This window comes from Protopterus annectens, chromosome 11.part0, assembly GCF_019279795.1.
Source record: "Protopterus annectens isolate FY-2018-M chromosome 11.part0, PAN1.0, whole genome shotgun sequence".
Taxonomy (NCBI): domain Eukaryota; kingdom Metazoa; phylum Chordata; order Ceratodontiformes; family Protopteridae; genus Protopterus; species Protopterus annectens.
The window spans coordinates 316,248,592-316,270,247 of NC_056745.1; the positions used below are offsets into that span (position 1 = coordinate 316,248,592).

A 21,656-nucleotide genomic window follows, 5' to 3' on the forward strand; every position below is an offset into this window, starting at 1 on the left:
TAGCTCTATTTCCTTGTTTTAATGTAAATGAAAAAAGCATCATAGCAACTGTTGTAAAGTTAACTGGATAAGAAATTGGAAATTGTTCTTGATATTTCCCTCTGCAATAGACTGTTATATACTGCCTTAGTCTCCTCAGTGGGTGGGCCTCACTCAATTCACCTACACTACCCTTGGGTTCACTTTGTTCCATCACCCCACCTCGCCCCCAATTCCTACCCACCCCCTCTTCACTAAATGTAAAGCAAAGTAGCTCCATCCCTCACATAATCAGTATCCTATAAGATGATAATACCACTCTTTCTGTCTACACCCAACACACTCATCTTCTAACACATTCCAATTATTTCAACATTATCTCTTCCCAATCTGTTACACACCCTACCCACTCCCATCATGCTCATATTCAAATCCATAGCTAATTAAATCTTGCTACTTGTAATCTAACTGCTCTATGGCACACCCACTTAGCACATACTTATTAACCCATTATTCATTATTTTGTGCCTTTGTTCCTGACATCATAAACATGCCTTCATTTCTAAACCACTCTCTGTATGACAATCCCACTAAAATTCTTCCTTCTTACACCCCTGCTCATCTCATAATGCAATATACTTCTACAACCATCCTCCTATTCTTAGATCTATCGCATTTCCCATTCCTACTTACATACTAGTTCCATCTTTCAACCCAGACTAAAATTTGACCTCATTCAGCTATGATCCTGACACATTTCCTTATTTTGCTCATTTTAAAATTCGCCAGTTTAACCTCTTACTACCTTCAACTTAACAGTAACTGTCTACCAACTGTAGGCACTCAGTCGCAACTGCATAACACCGTAACACCCCCATCCTCATCTCTAAATATCTCAAAGCCTGTTCACCCCAGACTATAGCCATTGATTCATAAGTTACAACCACAGGCTAACTCCATGCCTAAAAAGTCAAAAATAGACACTAAATACAATTTTCCCAACCAACCTTTACTTCCTTGTGCCTCTAAAAAATACGGGGATCTTCATCCAAATCCTGGTCTATTATACACAAAACAAAATATCCCAACCAGTTCTGAATCGGACACACGTATTAATATCTGCCAACCAACAAATTCATAAGGTCTTCACCTTAGAAGTATTTGAAACAAAATACCAGACTTTCATATAATTGTAGCTACAGAAACATGACTCAAAAAAGAAATCAAAGTTGAGGAGATATTTCCTCCAGGATTATTTCTGTGTAGACTATATAGGACCAAGAAAAAAAGTAAGCAGTGTAGCCATCATTTACGACAACTCTCTTTCACTTGACCTAAAACCCACCGTTGACCAAAAATGCTGAAATTCTAAACAAATGCATTATTACATATCACTCTAATTTCTTTTCATCCCATCCTTCAACTGCCATCATAACCACATGCAATGTTTCCATTTTGCCTCAACTAACTGTATCCAATGCTCCTAAGATGTATCATTCTTTATTTTATACTCCTCGGTGTTGGTTTGAATTAACTAGCTGTATTATTTATTCTGTTGTGGGAAAATTGTGTTTCTACATTATTCTATACTTTTTCTTCCACAATTAGCATTTCATTTTATATTTCATAAAAGCATTGCCCTTCCTCTCACTGTTACAGCTGTATGACTGTCTTGAAATTGCCTTCACCAAGGGATTTCCGACTAGCCATTTAATTGGTCTGTGGTAGCTTTGCATTTGTCAGTCTCTTCTACTGTGCACTTACATTGTAAGGACTTTTTTTTCATCTGTGGCAGGAGGTATTTGTCTGGTCTGTGTCAGTTGGGAAATGCACAAAATGACTCATAGTGTAGTCATTTTATTGTGTAGAGGGCTAATTAGTTAGCTTTCTGTTTATTTCTGTGCTACTTTAAGTTTTGCACATTTGCACGGGTTAGCAGAGCCCTTTACAGGAGCAAACACCTAGAATGCACATTTTCCCAGTAGAATAGTCCATAAAAGTGTTTTCAATAAAGCAGCAATATAGAGCAAATGCCTTGTGCGCCGACATGCTTAGAACAGCTAGCTGTGCATCGAGTGACAATACCTACAGATTTAGTAGAATTCAGTATTGTGTAAACGTTAAAGTTTGTAGAGTTTAGTACTATTAGGATAATCTGCTCCAATAAATCTCCCTTATTAGTCTACAATAACAAAACACCCTTAATAGTCTTCTAACCCCAATATACCACCCCCTTTTAGCTCACCAATCAAAGGACTGGACAGTATGGTTATGCAATTTCCTAACTTCTCTGTAGTCAGCTTGGTGGGTATGGACATCTTGAGACAATGTAGCAGCTGTCTCATGTTTACCAATGACCACTTACTCCTTAAAGAAGCAGAGACAGTATGTGAGAGGTGTACTTACATAGTGACACTGGAGGCTAAAGTCTTGCTTACAAGCATACATCAGATTGTTGAATCCATCCACACAGCACTCACCTCATACTGCATACAACACACACATAGATTAACATATGCTGAGGCACATAAAAGCAACCTTACTAAAGAACAAAGACCACCTAGACCATCTGTTATCAAAGCTATGCCTTAGTAAGGCCAAAGGCACTCAGGAAAAAACACCACCTAACACCACAAATATTGTCACTCTCAGTGGAGTCCCAAACACTAAACTGATAAGGCAGCCAAGCACACTTCCCAGGATTCTCATCATGGGGACTCCATTGTAAGATATAGTGATGCCCCTCTATCCAGGCTGAACAAGGAGAAAATAACTGTTAGTTGCTTATCCATAGCCAGGATCTGCCAAATCATACATGCACTCGGGTCATTACAACACAGGTACCAGTAAGATTCAATCATAGTCCGTGTAAGTTTAAATCACCTGAGATGTACCTCCTTGGACTATATGAAGAGACACATTGTGGAGCTTTCAGACTATGTGTCTCAGGCTGGTATGAGCCTAACATTGAGCAGCATATTACCATCACAGAGGATGATGCCGCAATATGAGCAAAAAATTAGTGATTTCAAGAACTGGCTGTCTTTCTGGTGTCATTCTAAGGGGATTCAACATTTGTCAGCTTGAGAGGACATAGTTAACAGACATGTTACTTTGCCAAGGATTGTATGTACCTTTCCTGTTTAGGCTTTCAGATACTGGCTATAACTTTATCTACACCCCATACTGCCTCTTTAGGCTATGCCAAGTTGACAAACCTACCAAAAAGCAAAATCAACTCAACTGACCATCAAGGTGTAACTGCTTAATGCCAGGTGCCTAAATAAAAAACTATACTCCCACCAACCCCTCCTCACACTTAGGAATATAGATAGCTGTGCAGTTACCAAGACATGGTTTAAAATGGCAGAGATATCCTGTTAGTGCAAGGTTTCACTGCCTTCCACACTTTTAAACCAGTAGCTGCACAAAGGTTAAAGGTAGCGGTATCTCAATATACATCAATAACAAGCATACCTCTAGGGTGGTCAGACATGCTGACATGCTGGAGTTCCTCCACGTGCAGATCACCATTGACAAATTCCTGTACTGTATCCTAGCTAACTATGAGTCATTTGCCATGTCCCAAGAAGCTCACAATGCAGAGTTAGACTTACTAGAGACACTTACCATCCAACCCAACACCCTATTCATGGGAAACTTTAATTACACATCTATAGACTAGCAATCGTACATGGCCTCAAAACTACAGGCACAAAGATTCATGGACTATGAAAATGCAAACACACGTGGCCAAATAGTGAATGCTCCCACTAGAGGCTCCAACATAATGGACTTTGTGCTAACCAATAAGGGGAATACTGGATCCCCCCAATGTCTCATCCTCCCTGGTAAGGTTCGACCAGAAAGCTGCCTCCTTCAAAATTAAAATCAACTCCATAATCTCATTAAAAACAGTAACAGATAGTAACTATTTCAAGGTAAATTACCTATTATGAAGTGATGGTTTGTTAAAATTTAGTGCCCCTCCAAACCCCAAGAACACAGCAGCCTATGCTCTCAAAAAATCTGAAAAACATATCAATGGCTGTATATAGGCTGCAGTACCTACTAGAATTAAGCCCAGGACTAGAGCCAAAAACAAACTGCCCTGGTGACATCCGAAATTAAACAGGACATACAGCAAAAGCAAAAAAATTATGACAAAAATTAGGAAGGGTAATCCTCATAAAGATAAAAACTCTTTCATCAAACTAAATAGGCAACTAAGATGGCAAATGAGGTCAAGGCAAACCATCTTTCAGGTTAAGATAGCCTCCCAGGTGAAAGATAACCATAAGACATTTTTCAACTATGTCAGAAACCTCAAGGGCAACACACAGCAATTTGCTGAACTGGTGGGCAATGGTGCCACATTCACTGAGCCTGGCAATGTAGTGATTCTGTTCATGGACCAATTCATTTCTAACCTTATCCCCCTCTCACCCCCAAGCATCCCCAAAAAATGCCCTCACACATAACCCCTTCAACTATAACTGAGGAGTATGTACTGTCTACATTTACTAAAGCCAAGAACACAACCTAAATGGTCCCTGATAACATCCCAGGATGCCTCCTGGACCATCTAAAATATGACTTATCAGGACACCTGGAGTCATTATTTAACTATAGTCTTAAAACAGGCTTTGTGCCTTATGAATGGAGAATGGCAACTGTCATCTTCCTTCATAAGGGAGGTCCTTCAACAGATCCTGGAAACTATAGACCCATTAGTCTGACTAGTCTTATTGCAAAGCCATGGAAAAAAAGTATCATGGAAATTATCAAAAAGGACATTGAAGACCTCTTGACACTATATTGTTTCCAATTTGGCTTTGTCAAAGTAAGGTCATGCTTAATGAATCTGGTGGACTTCTTTGAAAAAGTCACTAAGACAATGGATGAGGGGAAAATGGTACATATTGCCTGCCTAGATCTGGCTAAAGCGTTTGATACAATACCCCACTCGGGCATTGTCAACAAACTTATAGAACCAGGTATAAACACCTTTAAAACACACTGGATAGCTAGCTGGTTCACTGATAGGACCCAGTAGGATAGAATCGATGAGGCCACCTCCACAAAGAGGCTGATCACCAGTGGAGTCTCTCCAGGGCTCTATGCTAGATCCACCCCCCTTTGGCATATACTTCTTAGATGTCAAAGCCAATGTCAAAGGCATATGGATAACCAAGTTCACAAATGGGAGCAGTCATTGAATCCCATCTCCAACATAAGAACAACCTTCAGGATAGTCTAATACAGACAAATGTTTGGTGCCGGATCCATGGCTTAAATATCAGTACCAAGATATGTATTGTAATACCTTTTGGGAAGTCAGTGACCCTGAGTAACTATATCATCAATAAAACACCACAAAGTGTTGATTCACTAGTCAAGGATCTGGAAATTCATGTAGATGGTAAACAAGACTGTGGCCAACGTGTGTCCAAGGTAGTAAGACAGTTCTTCTATGTTGCTCAAATTATAACCAAGGTCATTGCATCAATGTCCAGAGGTCATCATACCACTGTACTCGGTCATCATCAGACCCATCATAGACTGTAATGCCCCCTTTGGTATGTACTTGACCAGGCACATGCAGCAACTGGAATGTCCTCAAAGGTTCCTTACAAAAACAAAACAAGAAATAAGCACAACATACATTGGTCACATCAAAGCTCTGTCTCTTTACTCAGTATCATACAAACTTCTGGGAGGTGGTCTTTTCCAGGCATACAAGGCATCTCTGGACCCTGTTTTGATGAACCTTTTGCACATTTGCAAAACAAACAGCATCAGAACTACTAGATTAAAATACATAAATTTTTCCTCCAGCATAAACAGGACATGTTGGAGAGACACATATGTTTCTTAGAGAATTCCTGTTCTCTGGAACAGGATCCTAATCCATGTGAAGCAGCATTCCCCCCTATCCCTAAAGTGCAGCTTGGAATAATGGATGGTTAAACAGAAATTCAACCATGGTCTGTCACATATATCTCTGATGAACAGAGGCAGTCAGTAAATCATCCCCCATAAAAATTAAATTTGTATGTCATATTTGGCTTGCACAGCTGGGCTTATAAGGGCCCTAGTGGTCATTAGCTTGCTATGCACCTATGTTGAAAAACAGTTGTTTATAATTAGTTTAAATGATGAATTATCCACCTCACAGCAAGAGGTTCTCCGGTTCTATTCTCGGCTGAGGTGCCTTCTGTGCTGAGTCTGCATGTCCTCCCTGTGGTCACGTGGGTTCCTCCGGGTGCTCCGGTTTCCTCCCACATCTCAAAGGCATGCAGTAGGTGGATTGGACACTCTAAATTGGCCCTAGGTGTGCGTGTGTGTGCCTTCTGTGGAAGGTTGGGCGCCGGGCTGGCAACTCGACACTGTAAAACTCCACTGCCAATCATGAGTGGACAGAAGAAATGCTGTGGTGGCCCCTAACCGGGAAAATCCAAAAGAAGAAGAAGAAGAAAATGAATTTTTTAAATCAGTTAATCTTAGCTTTACTATATATATATATATATATATATATATATATATATATATATATATATATATATATATATACACACAGGCACACACACACACACACACACACCAACACACACACATATAGGTTTACTATCATAATCGCAAACACCGAAATAAAATCTGGTAATTTGCGCAAATGATATCTCCAAAAATCAGCACAGGCACACAGGCAGTATGTTGAATATAATGCCGAATTTGAACAATCGACATTATTTGACATATGCCTTCCCCTGCAACTTACTCAACACCACCGGAAGTTGAACTTGTAAGCAGTACATACGTACTGTGCAATACAGACATGCCCCTTTTAGCAGGGGGGCAAGCCCCCCTGCACCCCCCCCCTCATCCCCTGCAAATAATATATTCCAACTCCGAGATCACACTACAGTGGGAAAAGGGTAATTTCCTGATCCCCACTGTACCGTGATCTGTATTCATAATGCAGATGACAGGTGTGCAAATCACTGTGGCATTCACAAAACCGAACACTCGTACTGGTGCAGGTTAGAAAAACGGGAATCATCCAACTGTTGTTCGACATTCCAGTTTTCGTCTAACCTAATACTCATAATTTTGATAGTAAGCCATTTATATATATATATATATATATATATATATATATATATATATATATATATATATATATATATATATATATACATATATAATAGATTTTGTATCATAACAAAAAGTATATGTTACTCTTTTTATGTAACTGTATTGTGTGTTGTGAAGCTTTAGTCCCTGGGCCTCCCATGAAAGATGATTTATGCTCAGTCCAACTTTCCCAGAATGCAAATAAATAAACCATAAATAAATCATTTGTACATGCTAAAATTAGGCCATTGCTACCATACATGAATCATTTTGTAATGATTGTAACATTTTTCAAGCTTTTGTCAAACTTGTCAAACCCCTTCAAGGAATTTTAAATCTAGTAAAAGTAATAAATATTATTTGAAATGCCTTGAAATAATAATGTATCCTTGCAAATTAATGTGATTGCTTGTATGTGTGTGTATGTGTGAATATAAAACTGTATTATTCCTTAAACTGAAGCAAAGACTTATGTGGCCATTCATTGTTTAGCTCTCATCTCAGCACCACTATGACTACGGTATGAGAGCAGTAAAATCAGTGCTGACAGCAGCTGGAAATCTTAAGGTGAAGTTCCCAGAGGAAGAAGAAGAAGTTCTGATGCTTAGATCTATCACTGATGTCAACCTGCCAAAGGTAATAAATAATACATTTACTGAAATAAAAAGGAAAATACTAATTTTCTGTACTATATTTCTGTAGTAGCATCTTTTTCCCCTTTAACATGCTGAAACATAGCAAATCTCCCTCCATGCTTAAAATTTTAAAATAATACAGATTAGTTTTTCCTAAGGTTTTACTTGTTCGCCAAAACAATGTATTTAATACAGAAATGGAACAGTGGATGGAAGGTTTACTTTTTACTTTCTATAAAAAAGTCTTTTAAAGTTGTTTTTTTTTTTAGTAGTTTCTTGTGTTACAGCAAAATAAAAGACATTTTAACAATCAATACTGGAATGCTATTTAGAACTTATTTGTTTATGTGATTGGATGATATAAATCCAATTGTTTTTCTTCAGCTTGATATTCATGTAATGTTTACTTCATAAGGAAAACATCTCAGTCATGTTTTTCTAATAATAAATACCATCTCCACCACATATCATGCTAATTGCTTTCTTTTTTTAATTTTAGATGGTAACATAGCTAATAAAACATTCCTGAACATCAAAATTCCTGTGTTTTCCTGTTCATTCCCCCCAACAGAAAAATGTATCTAATTTGTATTTTTATTATTGTACAATTACATTCTTGTACTGTATGCCCAGATATAAAGTTATGATGTTACAGTGAAATGGTATACCAGAGCTATTACTTCAGTATTAAAATGCAGTGCAACAGTATCAAACATGGAAAAAGCATCTCAAGGGAATAACTCTGCTGTGTTAAGTGACATACAGGCTGGCTATACCAAGATGCAAAATGGCGTGAAATGGAGATCTTTCAGAGAATGAAGGCACTGTGGCAGGTTCAGCTCCCCGGGGATTATTTCTGTAGCCAGATGTGTCTGTTATTTTCAAATATTTAATTATATGCATTATAACAGGAACAACACACTTCTTTGAAAAATGCAACATTTGCTTAATGGTGACTCTCAGAAATAAAAATAAGGAAGAACTTATTTCATCTTGAGGAAGGGTCTCCCAAGAATGTAATTTTATTTGCCTGAAATGTGAAAAGTCACATATTTGAAATCTATGAACTTAAAAAAGGAAATGCTAGAAGTAAGAAGAAATAAGAGAAATACGATTCTACTGGGGAGTAGAGTAGAGTAGCAGAGTCCCAAACCTGTAGACGCCATGGCACTGTTTCTCATCAAACACTGCATCTTCTTCAGTTTTCTTCTGTGTAAGGACAGATACGGTCGAAATATGATACAAACTACAAAATATGAGAAATATCGCACAAGGTTAAATTGCAAATCATATCAGAAAATATTGACAATCATAAAATTGCATATTTTGAAGGACAGTGAAGACAAATTCAGTGTCGTTAACCTGTAATCTCTACAACATAAATATGATGCAAGTAAGTAGCATTTTAAATAAAATTAAATAATTTAAAAAATCATCTTAGAAGAATGATGAGAAACTAGAGAATTATAAGGTAATGCATTTTCTCAAAGAAACTTTGGACAAGACTAGGAAAAAGCTCAGAAGATATGGTGACAGCAAACACAGCTGACACGTTCAGAAGAATTTGCAGAACATGTAATAAAGAAAGAGAAGTGGTACATTGTACGAGCACCGATGAATTAAACTCTATAGAGTCTGCCATTTGTAGAACGTATCTGCAATTAGCCTTGTGACCGCTATCAGTTGTCGTACTTATGTTACTGTATTTATGCCTCCTGAAGTTATGGCCACTGCCAACAGATTAACAGTCCCACTACTAATCTTAAAAACTGTAAAACTATTTTTTTCTAATACATAAACGGACAAAGAACCTACAGCTGTTACATAGGATTGTAGCCAGAATAAACCAACCTGTTTATAAGCTTCTAGAATTTAATCCCCAAACCAGAGTAAAAAGGTCACATACACAAACCAGTTAGTAAAAATTCCAATAAAAGCCTAGACAAGCTATAGTTTTCACTGTGTGAAACCTTAAACCTCCTGTAATCGAGGCCCATGGGATATATGCAAATGAACCCATAAGGACATTCAGTGTTTCAGTTATATGGCTTCTCATAGCCGGCCTTAGGCATAGGCCAACTAGGCGGCCACCTAGGGCACCGCTCTGGCAGGGGCACTTTTCCAGTATTTATTTGGTGTAGGTAGACCAGGATGGTGGCACCAGGTGGTGTGGTGGGGGGGCACCATGAGCCCTTTTGCCTAGGACACCAGTTGACATAAGGCCGCTCCTGTTCTGAATGTCCATGACTTTTTACTTTTTCTTTTTCTTTTTCTTTTTAAGTCTTTATAGATACATTTAGGTGGAGTTTGGCTTTATTGTCCTGAATGCATTCAGAAATACTTGATATCCTTAAGGGGTAATTTGCATATATCCCATGGGTCTCTAGTATAGGAGTTTAACCCCCATCCACTTTTGAAAGATAAAGTAGATACATCAGCTGTGCTGTTGCTGCTGGTGCTAGTGAATTTTGGCTGAGGGTGAGAGATGATTCCTGGGAAGGTAAAATCTGTCTATAGGAAACACTGATTGTCCTGGAAAAGAGCCCCTTCCTTTCTACATTGAGGGCAGAATGTACTGTTACAGTAGATGGGGTGGGGGGGGCAGAAAGTGATACTGCAGTCAAAATTGCTTCAGCCATTCAACATTGTAATAGCACACATATGTCTGTTAATGCATGCATCATATTTCCTTGCAGTGGGGCATTGCAAACATGGGTCTTATATAATAAGATGTGACTTTGGATATGCATCTACCTGTTATGCATTGCTAAGCATCTCTGGAATTATGTTTTGCTACACATGTAATATTATTTATTCAGTCCATAATGATAATAATAAGACTTCTAACTTTGTTGGGATGGAGGAAATATGGGAGAAATGGGGAGTACAAAAGCAGCATAGTTTAGTAAGTTATGATCACTGCAAGGAGTTGGGGAAATAGAAGCATTGTATGGCTGAAACCATTGAACTGAAAGTATGATCTATGTCCTCTGACCCATGATGCATATAATATCAGACTGTATGACTGCCAAACCTCCGGAAAAAATATAAAACCCATAAGGACATAAGTTTAATTTATAAACTATTTATTCAACCAGTCTGCATAGTCTGCTGTTGTTCTTATCAGTCACTGACCAGTTAACTGATTCCCGTGAGTACTTTATTTTTCAGAAACTGCAGCAAACTCCAAATAGTGACAATAAGCAGTAAAATGCCTTCTCTGATCCATGTACATTATGATTTTGTGGCATAAAAGAAAGACATCATCACTACTATAGACTGCCTTCTTAGAAAATAGGATTAATTATCACATCATGCTTAAAATATTTAGTCAGTCAATACTGCACTGACGAGCAAATGAAAACTATGCAGTTTTGTGTAGGGAGAGTATTTTAATTCTGGGTAAACCAGGTACCTTACATATGAAAATCATCTCTCTTCAATATGAAAATCTCTCTCTCTCTCTCTCTCCCTTTATATATATAGATATATGCATATATTTTTCATGCAGACTAAATTAAGCTGCCTAATGTTTCATAGCCTAAAACTGTCATGCCCACACTTTAGAATGTCTGAGTACTGTATGCTAGCAAGAAAAAGCCTTCATCACTTGAATATTGCTTCAGGGTCTTTATTACAATTTCTCAATGTTTTATTTTAGCAGTTATTCTCTTTCACTTCACTTTGCTGACTACAAATTACATGTACTTATTACCTTTTGGGTCATTTGCATTTCTTCATGATCTGTAAAGGACTAAACCGTAATACTTAGTATTTGAATGCACAGCCTTTATAGCTGGATATAATTTTTGTCTTCATTTAATGGCATATTTTGAAAACCATTTAATGCTATTTACCATGCAAAGCTCTGCATATATCTTCAGTAATGTTTCTATTAGGAACACTGGCTGTGTAACTGGTTTCATTTTCCTGATAAACTAAGTTGTCATATTCATAAATAGACCTGCTTATTTGTACTAGCATTGCTCTTTTCCAAACAGTTTAAAACATATAAAAGCAAGAGGTATCTGTGCTTTATAAACTAGAGGCTTCTGTTTTTGCAAAGTTTTCTCTCTGTGTTGATAAGGCTTGTTCATGTAGCCACAAAAGTGTCCTCTCATGTCTAAGGATTGGTTCTAAAACTTTGTATATTAAATGTTATGCTCTCACATCAAAGTAGAACCAAACTTTTTAAAATGAGAGAAAAAACTATCATAATAAGTTTATTAATTAACTACTTTATCCTATAACGAACATGCGCTCATAGACTTTATGATATTTTTGTTTCTTAAAACTGTTTTGCATATTATGCAGTATAGCAATAACCTACATCTGGGTGAGGATAATGCTGGATTTACCCATGGTTGGTGTGGTTTGGTCATGAGGGCATAGCCCAAGTGACCAAACAAAGCCAACCGTTGGTAAATCAGCGTTACCAAAACCCAGTCAGGGGTTATTGCTATTATACAATAACATTATTTAAGAAAAAAAGTTACTTAATTTTCTAAATAATGTCCTTGTATAATGGTGCCATGCTTCTCATCCTGATTTTTCCACAGTATCCTGGGGATTTCTTCATGTACTGTGCATGCATATGGGACTTAACGTTGTCACGCTTACTCAATACATCAGTGTTGAGTAAAGAAAGCCGTGGAGAAAGGAGGATCTCCACTGCCATTTTTTGCTTTTAATAAAAAAAAAATGAATTCAGAAGACTTCAAAAGTATGGGGGAGATGGGAGAGAGAAAAAATAGGGATAATCAGGTATATTTCTCTAGTTCTTTTGAAGTCTCTGATTTTTTAAATTTTTTTTATTTTTAAATAAGAAAAGTAGAATTTCATTAGCAAATATTAATAGAAGAAAGTCAAAACGACCAGACTTTTTTCCGTGGATATAAGCTCGATTTACAATGGGCTCACTGGTTGAGATGACCAATCAATCTGCTAGTTTTGGAATGTTAATGGCCAGTCATTGTGTAATAGAGAAGTATTCCATTATAAAGACTGCATTCATGCTCTAATGCACTGCAAATATGTCTTGAATATCTGTCTACACTTTGCTTGAAAGCTCCTGCTTTACTGCTAGCAATAACATATATGTGCAAATCAATTAAAACAACCTCTACAGCTGTAATGAATCATGCAGTATATACTTCACACTGACAATGTAGTTTCATTTGTATGCAGGATTTTGAGCACTGATGTTAACAGTGAAGCAAAGAGTAGTGTCAGTTGCCAGTGAGTGTCACTGATCATCCTCAATGTCCTGGCGGTAGGATCTCTGAGCAATGTTTTTTTTTTTATTATTCTGAGATTAAACTGACTGATTGAGAGCACAAGGTATTATCCTGCTGGACTTACTGCAAACCATATTTTCACAGGGGGCAGCTTTCCATACTGACCAAAAAGGAGCCTTTGCCTCTACACTAGCCTCATTTATATATACTAACTTCACAGCTGCACAATGGTAGCAAAAAGAAAAAAATACACTTTGCAGCATGCAGTGGTCTTGCAAAACTACTAGTACATCACTAAATTGATCTGTAATGGGACAAGGTGCAAGAAAAAGTAATGTGCAAATGTGATTGAGGAGTTTGAATTTGGCCAAATTACCCTCGGTTGATTCGGGCTGCTGTTCGCAGCACTACCAGTGTGTATGCACAGCTGCATGATCCGGTGAATTTATGCTAATTACCCCATACACAGCAGTGTAGCATGCAAATGAAGGTGTATAGCGATTCATGAAGTGGTGTAGGCATAGCGTAAGCATGCAGAAATGTAAACCAAAAAAAGGCTTACATTTTTTCAAACATAAAATCGGACCAAACCCACGTATTATAATGTTAATATATGCCAATGGCTAAATATATAGCCAATGGCATAAAAAAACATGCACAACACATAAAAAATAACATTTAATGTCATGGCCACACTAACGCAAAGCAAAATCGCAGTGCATCGGTGCGCAAATGGGATCACAATGAAAATATATTTATATGTAATAAAACTGCAATGTAACACATTTCATGATTTCCCCATAATAGTCAATGGCATGCATGCTACACCACAACCATGGCGCAAGGGTTGCTAAGGGTCTGTGACAGTGTTCTGCGTGGTAACTAGGAATTAGTAGTGAATGCCATGCAAATGAGTCAAGTAATACTAAATCGCAAAATCCCCGCCGGTGTAAGGATGTACCTCACAGCATAGCGGTACAACACCGAGGTGTGGCCTGGAGATAAAGATGGCATCAAGTGAGGGGTGCACCACCTTAGCTGTAAGCACATTAGAGCATTGCTAATCAGGGTTGCCTGTTGCTAAGCAAAGCCGCAGGATAGGGGTGAGGAAGTAGCCATAGCTTTGCTTAGCTGAGAGCATACAAGGTAAGCAAAAATGCATGTGAACGTGGATGAAAACGTGCTCGAAACCCGGTAAACAGCTGTGCACAGCACGCACCACAGCTGAAACAGGAAGGATACGGGAAGACAATAAGGAAATGCTGCAGCATGGTAACTCACAGTGGCCATTGACAACAACTAACAAGGCTGCTAGCAGATACCTGCAAAACAGGAAAGAGGAGGTGCCGTACTGCAAAGAAAAGAGAACTGTCACAGCAGAATAAAGCAAACTTTCAGTAGATCAGCTACATAACACATTTTGCTACACAATCCTGGGTTGGGAAAGTACAAAACAAGAAAGCAGGCAGCTGGATGCATCCCTGACAATGGGAGGGGAATTGGGCTGAAAAGTGAAGTAAAGGGCAATAGATGAATCATGGCAGCCAAGCATAATTCAACACCAAAGGCCCCACAATAGCAGTACTTGCTGTAAAACCCATATTTAAACTACCCTGCAGCTGGAATTGCACATGCACACCCAATTACACCAGCACCATCCATTGCACAATAGTATAAAGTGTGAAAGAACCTCACACACACTTGTCTATTCCCAGACACTCTGCACCATTGGTGTATACAGATGGGGAACTTTTAATATGTACATGTTAGGGGCTGCCATAGCTTTGATTCACCAGCATGTGTTGGAGACTGACGGTGGTGTGGAGGATGATGCTGACAACCATCTCAGGCACCGGAGGAGGAGTGGAGTGTTCAGACCCAGGGTAACCTGCCAGGGTCGACATGATCTGGAGATAATAGAGCATTACAGGGTGGACAGGGACACCATACAGCAACTTGTTAAGCTGTGCCGGCCATGCCTCAGAGACAGAAATAACAGAGGGGAAACCCATCCCAGTGGACACGAAGGTATGTGTAAGCTTGAGAATACTAGCCACAGGTATCTTTCAAAGGTCAACTGGGGATATCACGGGGATTTCACAGGCATCAGCATCCAGGGTACTTCACCAGTTCCTGGATGCCATGTTACCACATGCCAATGAGCACATATACTTCCCCCAAATGCAGGAGGAGTTGGCCAGCAATATGCATCTCTCCCACCATGTGGCAGACTACCCAGAGGTACTGGGTGCAATAGACTGCATGCACATACACATCAAGACAAAGACACCACCTGGTGAGCAGGGTAGGTACTACATAAACTGGAAGGAATACCCCTCCATCAACTGCCAGGTCGAGGTCGTGTGCAATGCCCAGGGTATTATCATGGATGTGTGTGCTGGCAGCCCTGGAAGCTATCACAACTCCCACATCTGGCATGCCTCACAGTTGTACAGTTGTATCAGGTATTTGCCAGGGGGGACATCCCATATGGCCACCTTGTGGGGGATGCTGGCTATGCAATGGAACCGTGGATGATGACTCCCATCAGAAATGCACACACACCCATGCAAGAAAGCCATAATGAGGCACACTCAGAAACCAGAATCATCATAGAGCATGTGTTTGGGATGCTGAAATTATGGTTCCATTGCTTGGACATATCTGGTGGAGACTTGTAGTACTCTCCAGGCACATGTGACACATTTTCATAGTATGTGCCATGCTACACAATATGATCCTGTGGAAACAGCTGCAGCAAGGACAGAATGGTGAAGGCCCTCACAGCCCACCACCATTGCCAAGGGCCCCACAGGCACAGAGGGACTCAGACCAAGAACACCCTGTGCCAGCCCCAGTAGGCAGATGGAGGCGTGCCCAGTATGCCCATGCCTTGGCAAAGAGGGAACTATAGCACATACACTGACAGTGTAGGCACTGACACCCTTCTCCACCTGCACACACAGCAAACATGGATGGCACACACACACGACCACCTGTAAATTGTCATGTATAGGTGGGCTACTGTGTGCATCCTACATAGGCAGCCCACAACTGTTGTACACACAACTGCCAGTGGCACAAGGTAAGTCAATACCTGAACAGCAAATTAAGCTGTCAGCATGTGTCAATACTGTATGTATATGTTCATAGGTACATAGGTAGGTGCATGCCTAACTGCCTGAGGCCATTCATAAGCATAGCCAAAATGTGTCTGTTGTCACCACCCCATTGATTAACTAACTGTCTCTCTGTGTAGCAGAGCCAATTGCGGGATCCCTGGGGTGTATCCACTGTTCCCCAACCAGTCTGCAAGGATTCCCTGGAGTGTTAGTGAGGGGCTCCATATAATGTAATCAGGGATGTAGTTCCAAATCATAGGGAGTACCAGTGACAGGAATGTGTCACTCCAGCATCTTCCAGCTATGGTTGTGGCAAGGTGTAGTTCATTACAGTGCATGGCTCACTGTGACATGGATTCCCATAGGTGGAGCATATCCATTAAGCCTGACTTGGACATGGCTTTGTTGGCCAGCAAATATCATCTCTGAGTAAACGAGATGCCACTGAGTAATGCAAGAGTGTATGCAGTCTGGCAGCATAGGACACATATCTGAGGGCATTATCCCTCTATGCGAGGTACGTTTGTGGCCCTTCCAGCTGTCAGATGTGTCCTTTGAGGTACATCCAAAATGGGTTATCATACTTGATGATGGGATTGATGACTGATGAGTAAAGGGGCACAATAACCTAATTCTGTTTAGATGTGAACCCTTAAGTAATCAGATGGCCTACATAAATGGATGTCCTAACTACTTCACAGATATGACTGTCAAAGGAGAGATCATTTTGTAATGTAGTCCCCACATACCCATTACATTGTCTGAATTATAGTGTCTGCCATTCATGTGTTAATATGTGTGTGTGTGTAGTTTCCCAAAATGGAATGACCATGTAGTATGTGGCCTTCAGCTGGAGGCCATCACTCTGACACCCTGTGTTGGTCTATGTTAGGCCCCTTGAAGGATGTCTGTGACAGCTGGACTGTCAGTTATGGCTCCCAGTCTGCAGTAATCACCAAACATGGCCTGCTGTAGTCCACCTGTGTTAGCCCGTACCTCTGAGAAGTATATGGCAAACAGTAGGGGTCCCAGGACTGAGTCCTGTGGGACACCAGTTGTGACTGGTCAAGAGTTGGACCTGGTGGCTGCTAGGCTTACCATGTGGGTTGTGTGTGTAAGCCTGTTGGCAAACCAACCTGTGATGTATGGGTGTATGTACTGGCTGGTGAGTGTAGAAATAATACCTGAGTGGGGAATGGTGTCAAAACCCTTGGCGAGGTCCAGGTAGTATGTGTGAACTACCACACCCGACACCTAAAGTCTAGGTGACTGTAAGATCTCAAACTGGTTGAGTAGGCATGATCTGCACTCAATCAAGCTGACCTGGGTTGGGTCAAATGTCTGGAGGTTACCATTGTCTATGTTAATGAGTGCCATGAGGATGCGCTCCATAGCCGATCAGATCAGGCTACTCAGGCTTATGGGGTGGTAGTTACCATGGTCAGTTGTGTCACCACCTTGGTGGAGTGGAATAGCTGTTGCCATGTGCCAGTGAATGGCCATGTAGCCTGTGTAGAGGCTGATGTTGAATTGCTATATTAGGCGGGGGGTATCTTTGTCTTGTAGTGTCTGCAGGATGCAGTCTGGGACACCATCTGCCTCCATTGACACTCTGTCATGCCATTTGAAAAGGCCATTAACACCTGTATGTCTCAGATGTCTGGGATACTGTACATTTTGGGTATTGTTGTGGGCCTAGTAAGGGGTGAAGCTTGCTCCGAATGTATCATCAAGTGTATTGGTGATATCAGTAGGGTCAGTATATTCAGTGCAATATTGCACCAGCACAGTGCAAATCTGTGTGTTACTGCTTACATCCTTGACATAGCCAAAGAAGCCTTTGTGGTCATATTCCGAATCCATGCCTATTTGCCTGTGGATGTCAGCCTTGGATGATTACATGAGCAACATAAGTATCTTGCTAATACTGGTCATGGACGTCTGCATGTCTTGGGATTTGCTGTTGTTCTGGACTACTGTCCTACTTCTGTTGTATAACCTGTATAATGCAGGGGTTCAGCAGACTGGTGTCCTTGTGTAGGAGTAGCGAGTCCTGGTTTACCATTGATGGCATGACCCATACATCTTTGTAGGTGCTTATAGAGTGCATTCGTAATTCTGTCTGTATCTTGAGCAGTGTGATCCCTGAGCGTAGGGGCTGTGAACCCTCCCACCTCTGTCATTAGTACTGTGAATTTAGCTGTAGGAAAGGTATTCACTGTGTGTTCCTTGGGTGGGGGAGATGGTTGGGAGTAGAAACCATCAGTGAATAGTTCCTGGTCAGATCTAAACAGTGACCGGTTTACCTCTGCTGTAGTGCACCTGTTGCACATGCCAGTGATTACCACTTCTAGTATGTTTTCACCTCTCGTTAGTCCATCTACCAACTGATACAGGCCATATGAGGTGATAAATCCCAGGAAGTGCTGGTCCTGGTAGTGAATACTCAAGTAGGTTATCCAGTTAAATGTAGGGTAGCTGTCATTGACCAAAAACAGGATGTCTGGTAGGACTGTCATGTTTACCACTGTCTCCAGATAGTTGTAGTGGTGCTCCTGGGTCATGGAGGGTTATCTGTAGCAGCTCACAGTTTGCATTGCAGTCGTGGCTGATGTTAGCTGCACATGGATGATCACAGAGGTATCATGATGCCCCACTAACTTGGAGGTGTAGGTATCCCCGATGAATATGGATACACCCCCTCCATATCTGTGCCAGTCTATGTTCAGTGGCTGAAGTGTGTGTTATGGGTTGTAGTCTGGTAGTGACAGTGTGCTCACAGGAGCCTTATACAGGTCCCAGTCACAGAACAGATGTAGATGTTGTCCATACTGAGGGGTTCTGTGAGTGCGTGCATGTTGTGAGTACTACCCCTGGTGTTGAGTCGCCTAACACTCATTGGTTCCACTATTGTGCAGTTCATAGAGGTGAGATTCACCTCTGAGACCTGCCTAAAATGGCACCATGGGGGCACCAATAGCCTTGCTCAGCATTCCAAAGCCTTAGGCTGACACATGCAAGTTGGTATGGCATTGTTGCAGGCATGTATCCCATCTGTGCTTGTGTCCCATCTTTCCTGTAGGTAACCTACTGGTAAGCAATACAAAGCCTGAAACCTATACATGTCCACTAGCTTCCAAGATAGGCTTTTGGAGTGATTATGTATCAGTAGTCTGTATGCTACTGCTGTACTTAACTGTTGTCTGACTACATGGTGATTTTACACTGTATATTCTGATCAGAAAACTCTGTATAATCACATATGATGTTGGAGATGGCCTGCACTGTAGTGGTTCACAGATAGGTAGTAGGCTATCTGCCCAAGGGCATTTAGAAGCATAGCTACAGTGTGGTGGCTTTACCTGCACCATTGATGAAGTAACTGAGCCTCTGTCAAGTATAGCCAATGAAGTGATTCCAGGCAAAGTTGCTGGAAGCTGCTGAAGACTGGAGTGCTGTAGGGTGATAGGGGCACATAGTAATCTCAAAAGGGCATGTTAACATGACAAACCAACAGCATTCAATTTCCCCAACAGGTCTTGCAGCTGTAAAACTGGAGTGGCTCCTCCACACCCTGGCTGTATGTTTCTGAGACACATGATCCCAGGGGTGTATATACTGTTGCCCAGTCACACATCAAGCTTTCCCCTGAAGTGTGTCAGTGAGGGCTATGCCAAATGTAGTTAGGATGTTAATGTATAGTCTCTCAGTTCATGTGTTATGTCGGTATTTCGAGAAGCTCACTGGGTGTGGGTGGCTCCGCCTGTTGTGTAGCCAAGCTTACACATAGGATTCATGGACATAGGAAATAGGCAAAAGGAACATTAATGTCAATAGTGTAATGGCTACAGCATTTGCAGAATATCTGTGTAGTCCTGGTTCAAATCCCAATAAAGTCAGAGATGATTTACATGTTACATAGTATACCTTAACTACAGCTTGCATATATAGGTAGTATTCCACAGAATAATAAACATTTGGAACACACAACTGTTGAGATGTGCATTAATCACCCTTGCACTACCAGTGCCTGCACTGAGAGGTAAAATGACCACTGCCAGGATTAGAACACACAACCATGTACTCAATCTTCACAATAACCTACCAATAAGCTACCTGAGATGTATCAGCGGCAGTTGTGTATTCTGACAGGTTAAAACACAAAAGGGAGGAATGTGTGGAAATAGGACAAACTGCCATGTACCCAACGAAAGGTGTATGCTCTCTCTCTCTCTCTCTCTATATATATATATATATATATATATATATATATATATATATATATACATATATATATAAATCAACATATATATATATATATATATATATATATATATATATATATATATATAGAGAGAGAGAGAGAGGGGAAGAAAGAGAGATATATGTCGATATATGGGGATATACTTATATATGTAGATATATATAGATAGGTTAACAACATCTACATAACCATGGAGGTACATATAAATGGGATACCTACCAAATACCGAATGCTTGACATACTGACATGTGTAATCACGAGACTAAAAGACCGAAAGACCACAGTACCGAAACACCAGAAGCATGAGGTTTAAAATCCCGATGTTAAGGGACATTTAGTTAGTGCTTCTGGTGTTGCGGTTCAGGTAGGTTACTGTGTGTAACTGTGTTTCTGAGGGCTGTAGTGTGTGTAAGTGTGTGTTCTGAGTGTGGTGTGTGTTCCTGGGTGACTGTAATGTGTGGGTGTGGGTTTGCTTTGTGCATCTGTTTGCATGATCTCGGAGGTAGAATATTAAAGTAGGGGGGTGTGGGGGGTGCAGCCACCCACATGGGGGGTGTAGGGTGGCTTTCCCACCTACTCATATGTAGTGTAGGATGTTTTTTTTGGATGTGATAATTAGCAGTGTGTCTGTGTGTGCATGTATGTGCTCCATGTTTGTGTTACTTTCGCGAGTTTGACTGTCGCTGTTGGTAATGTGGGGTATGGGAGTCTGGGGTCGGAATTGTGTGCGTTCAGGATTCCGTAGGTATCCCGTATACAGCAGTTGAAGTGTTCATATATGAGTATAACATGGACCATAGCAATCACACATTCCGCCACTACCAAACTTTATGAACAAAGGATATGGAGAGTATATGCCTATACACTATTACAAATATGTGCTATGGGCATGAGTCAAAGATGGGGTTACCACCTGTCCCACTTTGCAAGGGACTGTCCCTCTTCAGGTGGTTGTGTTCTGACTAAAAATGTTAAAAATGGCAAATGTCCTGAGATTGTAGGACATAATTATGTCCCATATGTAATGTAATAGTTGCATAGAATAGTTATTTCTGTATCTAAAATACCTACAAGTTACAAGAAACAGGATAAGCAACTAAACTGCTACAATAATAAGCTTATATTTAGGCAAAAAAGGAAAGTTCTATCGTTTGTACTGACCGTGAGTTTGTGTTGGCCTGCAAAATCTGATGTGTGTCCCAAAAATGTCCCACTATGGCCATTTGAAAAGGTGGCAACCCTAGCCAAAGAGGGTTAGTCACCAACACAACTCCAATGACTGCAA

At 40.4% G+C, this 21,656-nt stretch overlaps 1 protein-coding gene across 1 annotated transcript in view; it reads left to right on the forward strand.

Moving 5' to 3' along the window:
- LOC122815364 (dynein axonemal heavy chain 3-like) overlaps positions 1 to 21,656 on the forward strand; it is a 4,921,723-nt gene that overhangs the window by 1,716,056 nt on the left and 3,184,011 nt on the right. The window contains exon 29 of the mRNA XM_044087818.1: positions 7,606 to 7,749. Coding sequence (XP_043943753.1) covers positions 7,606 to 7,749 — 144 coding nt within the window. The remainder of the gene's footprint in view (positions 1 to 7,605; positions 7,750 to 21,656) is intronic.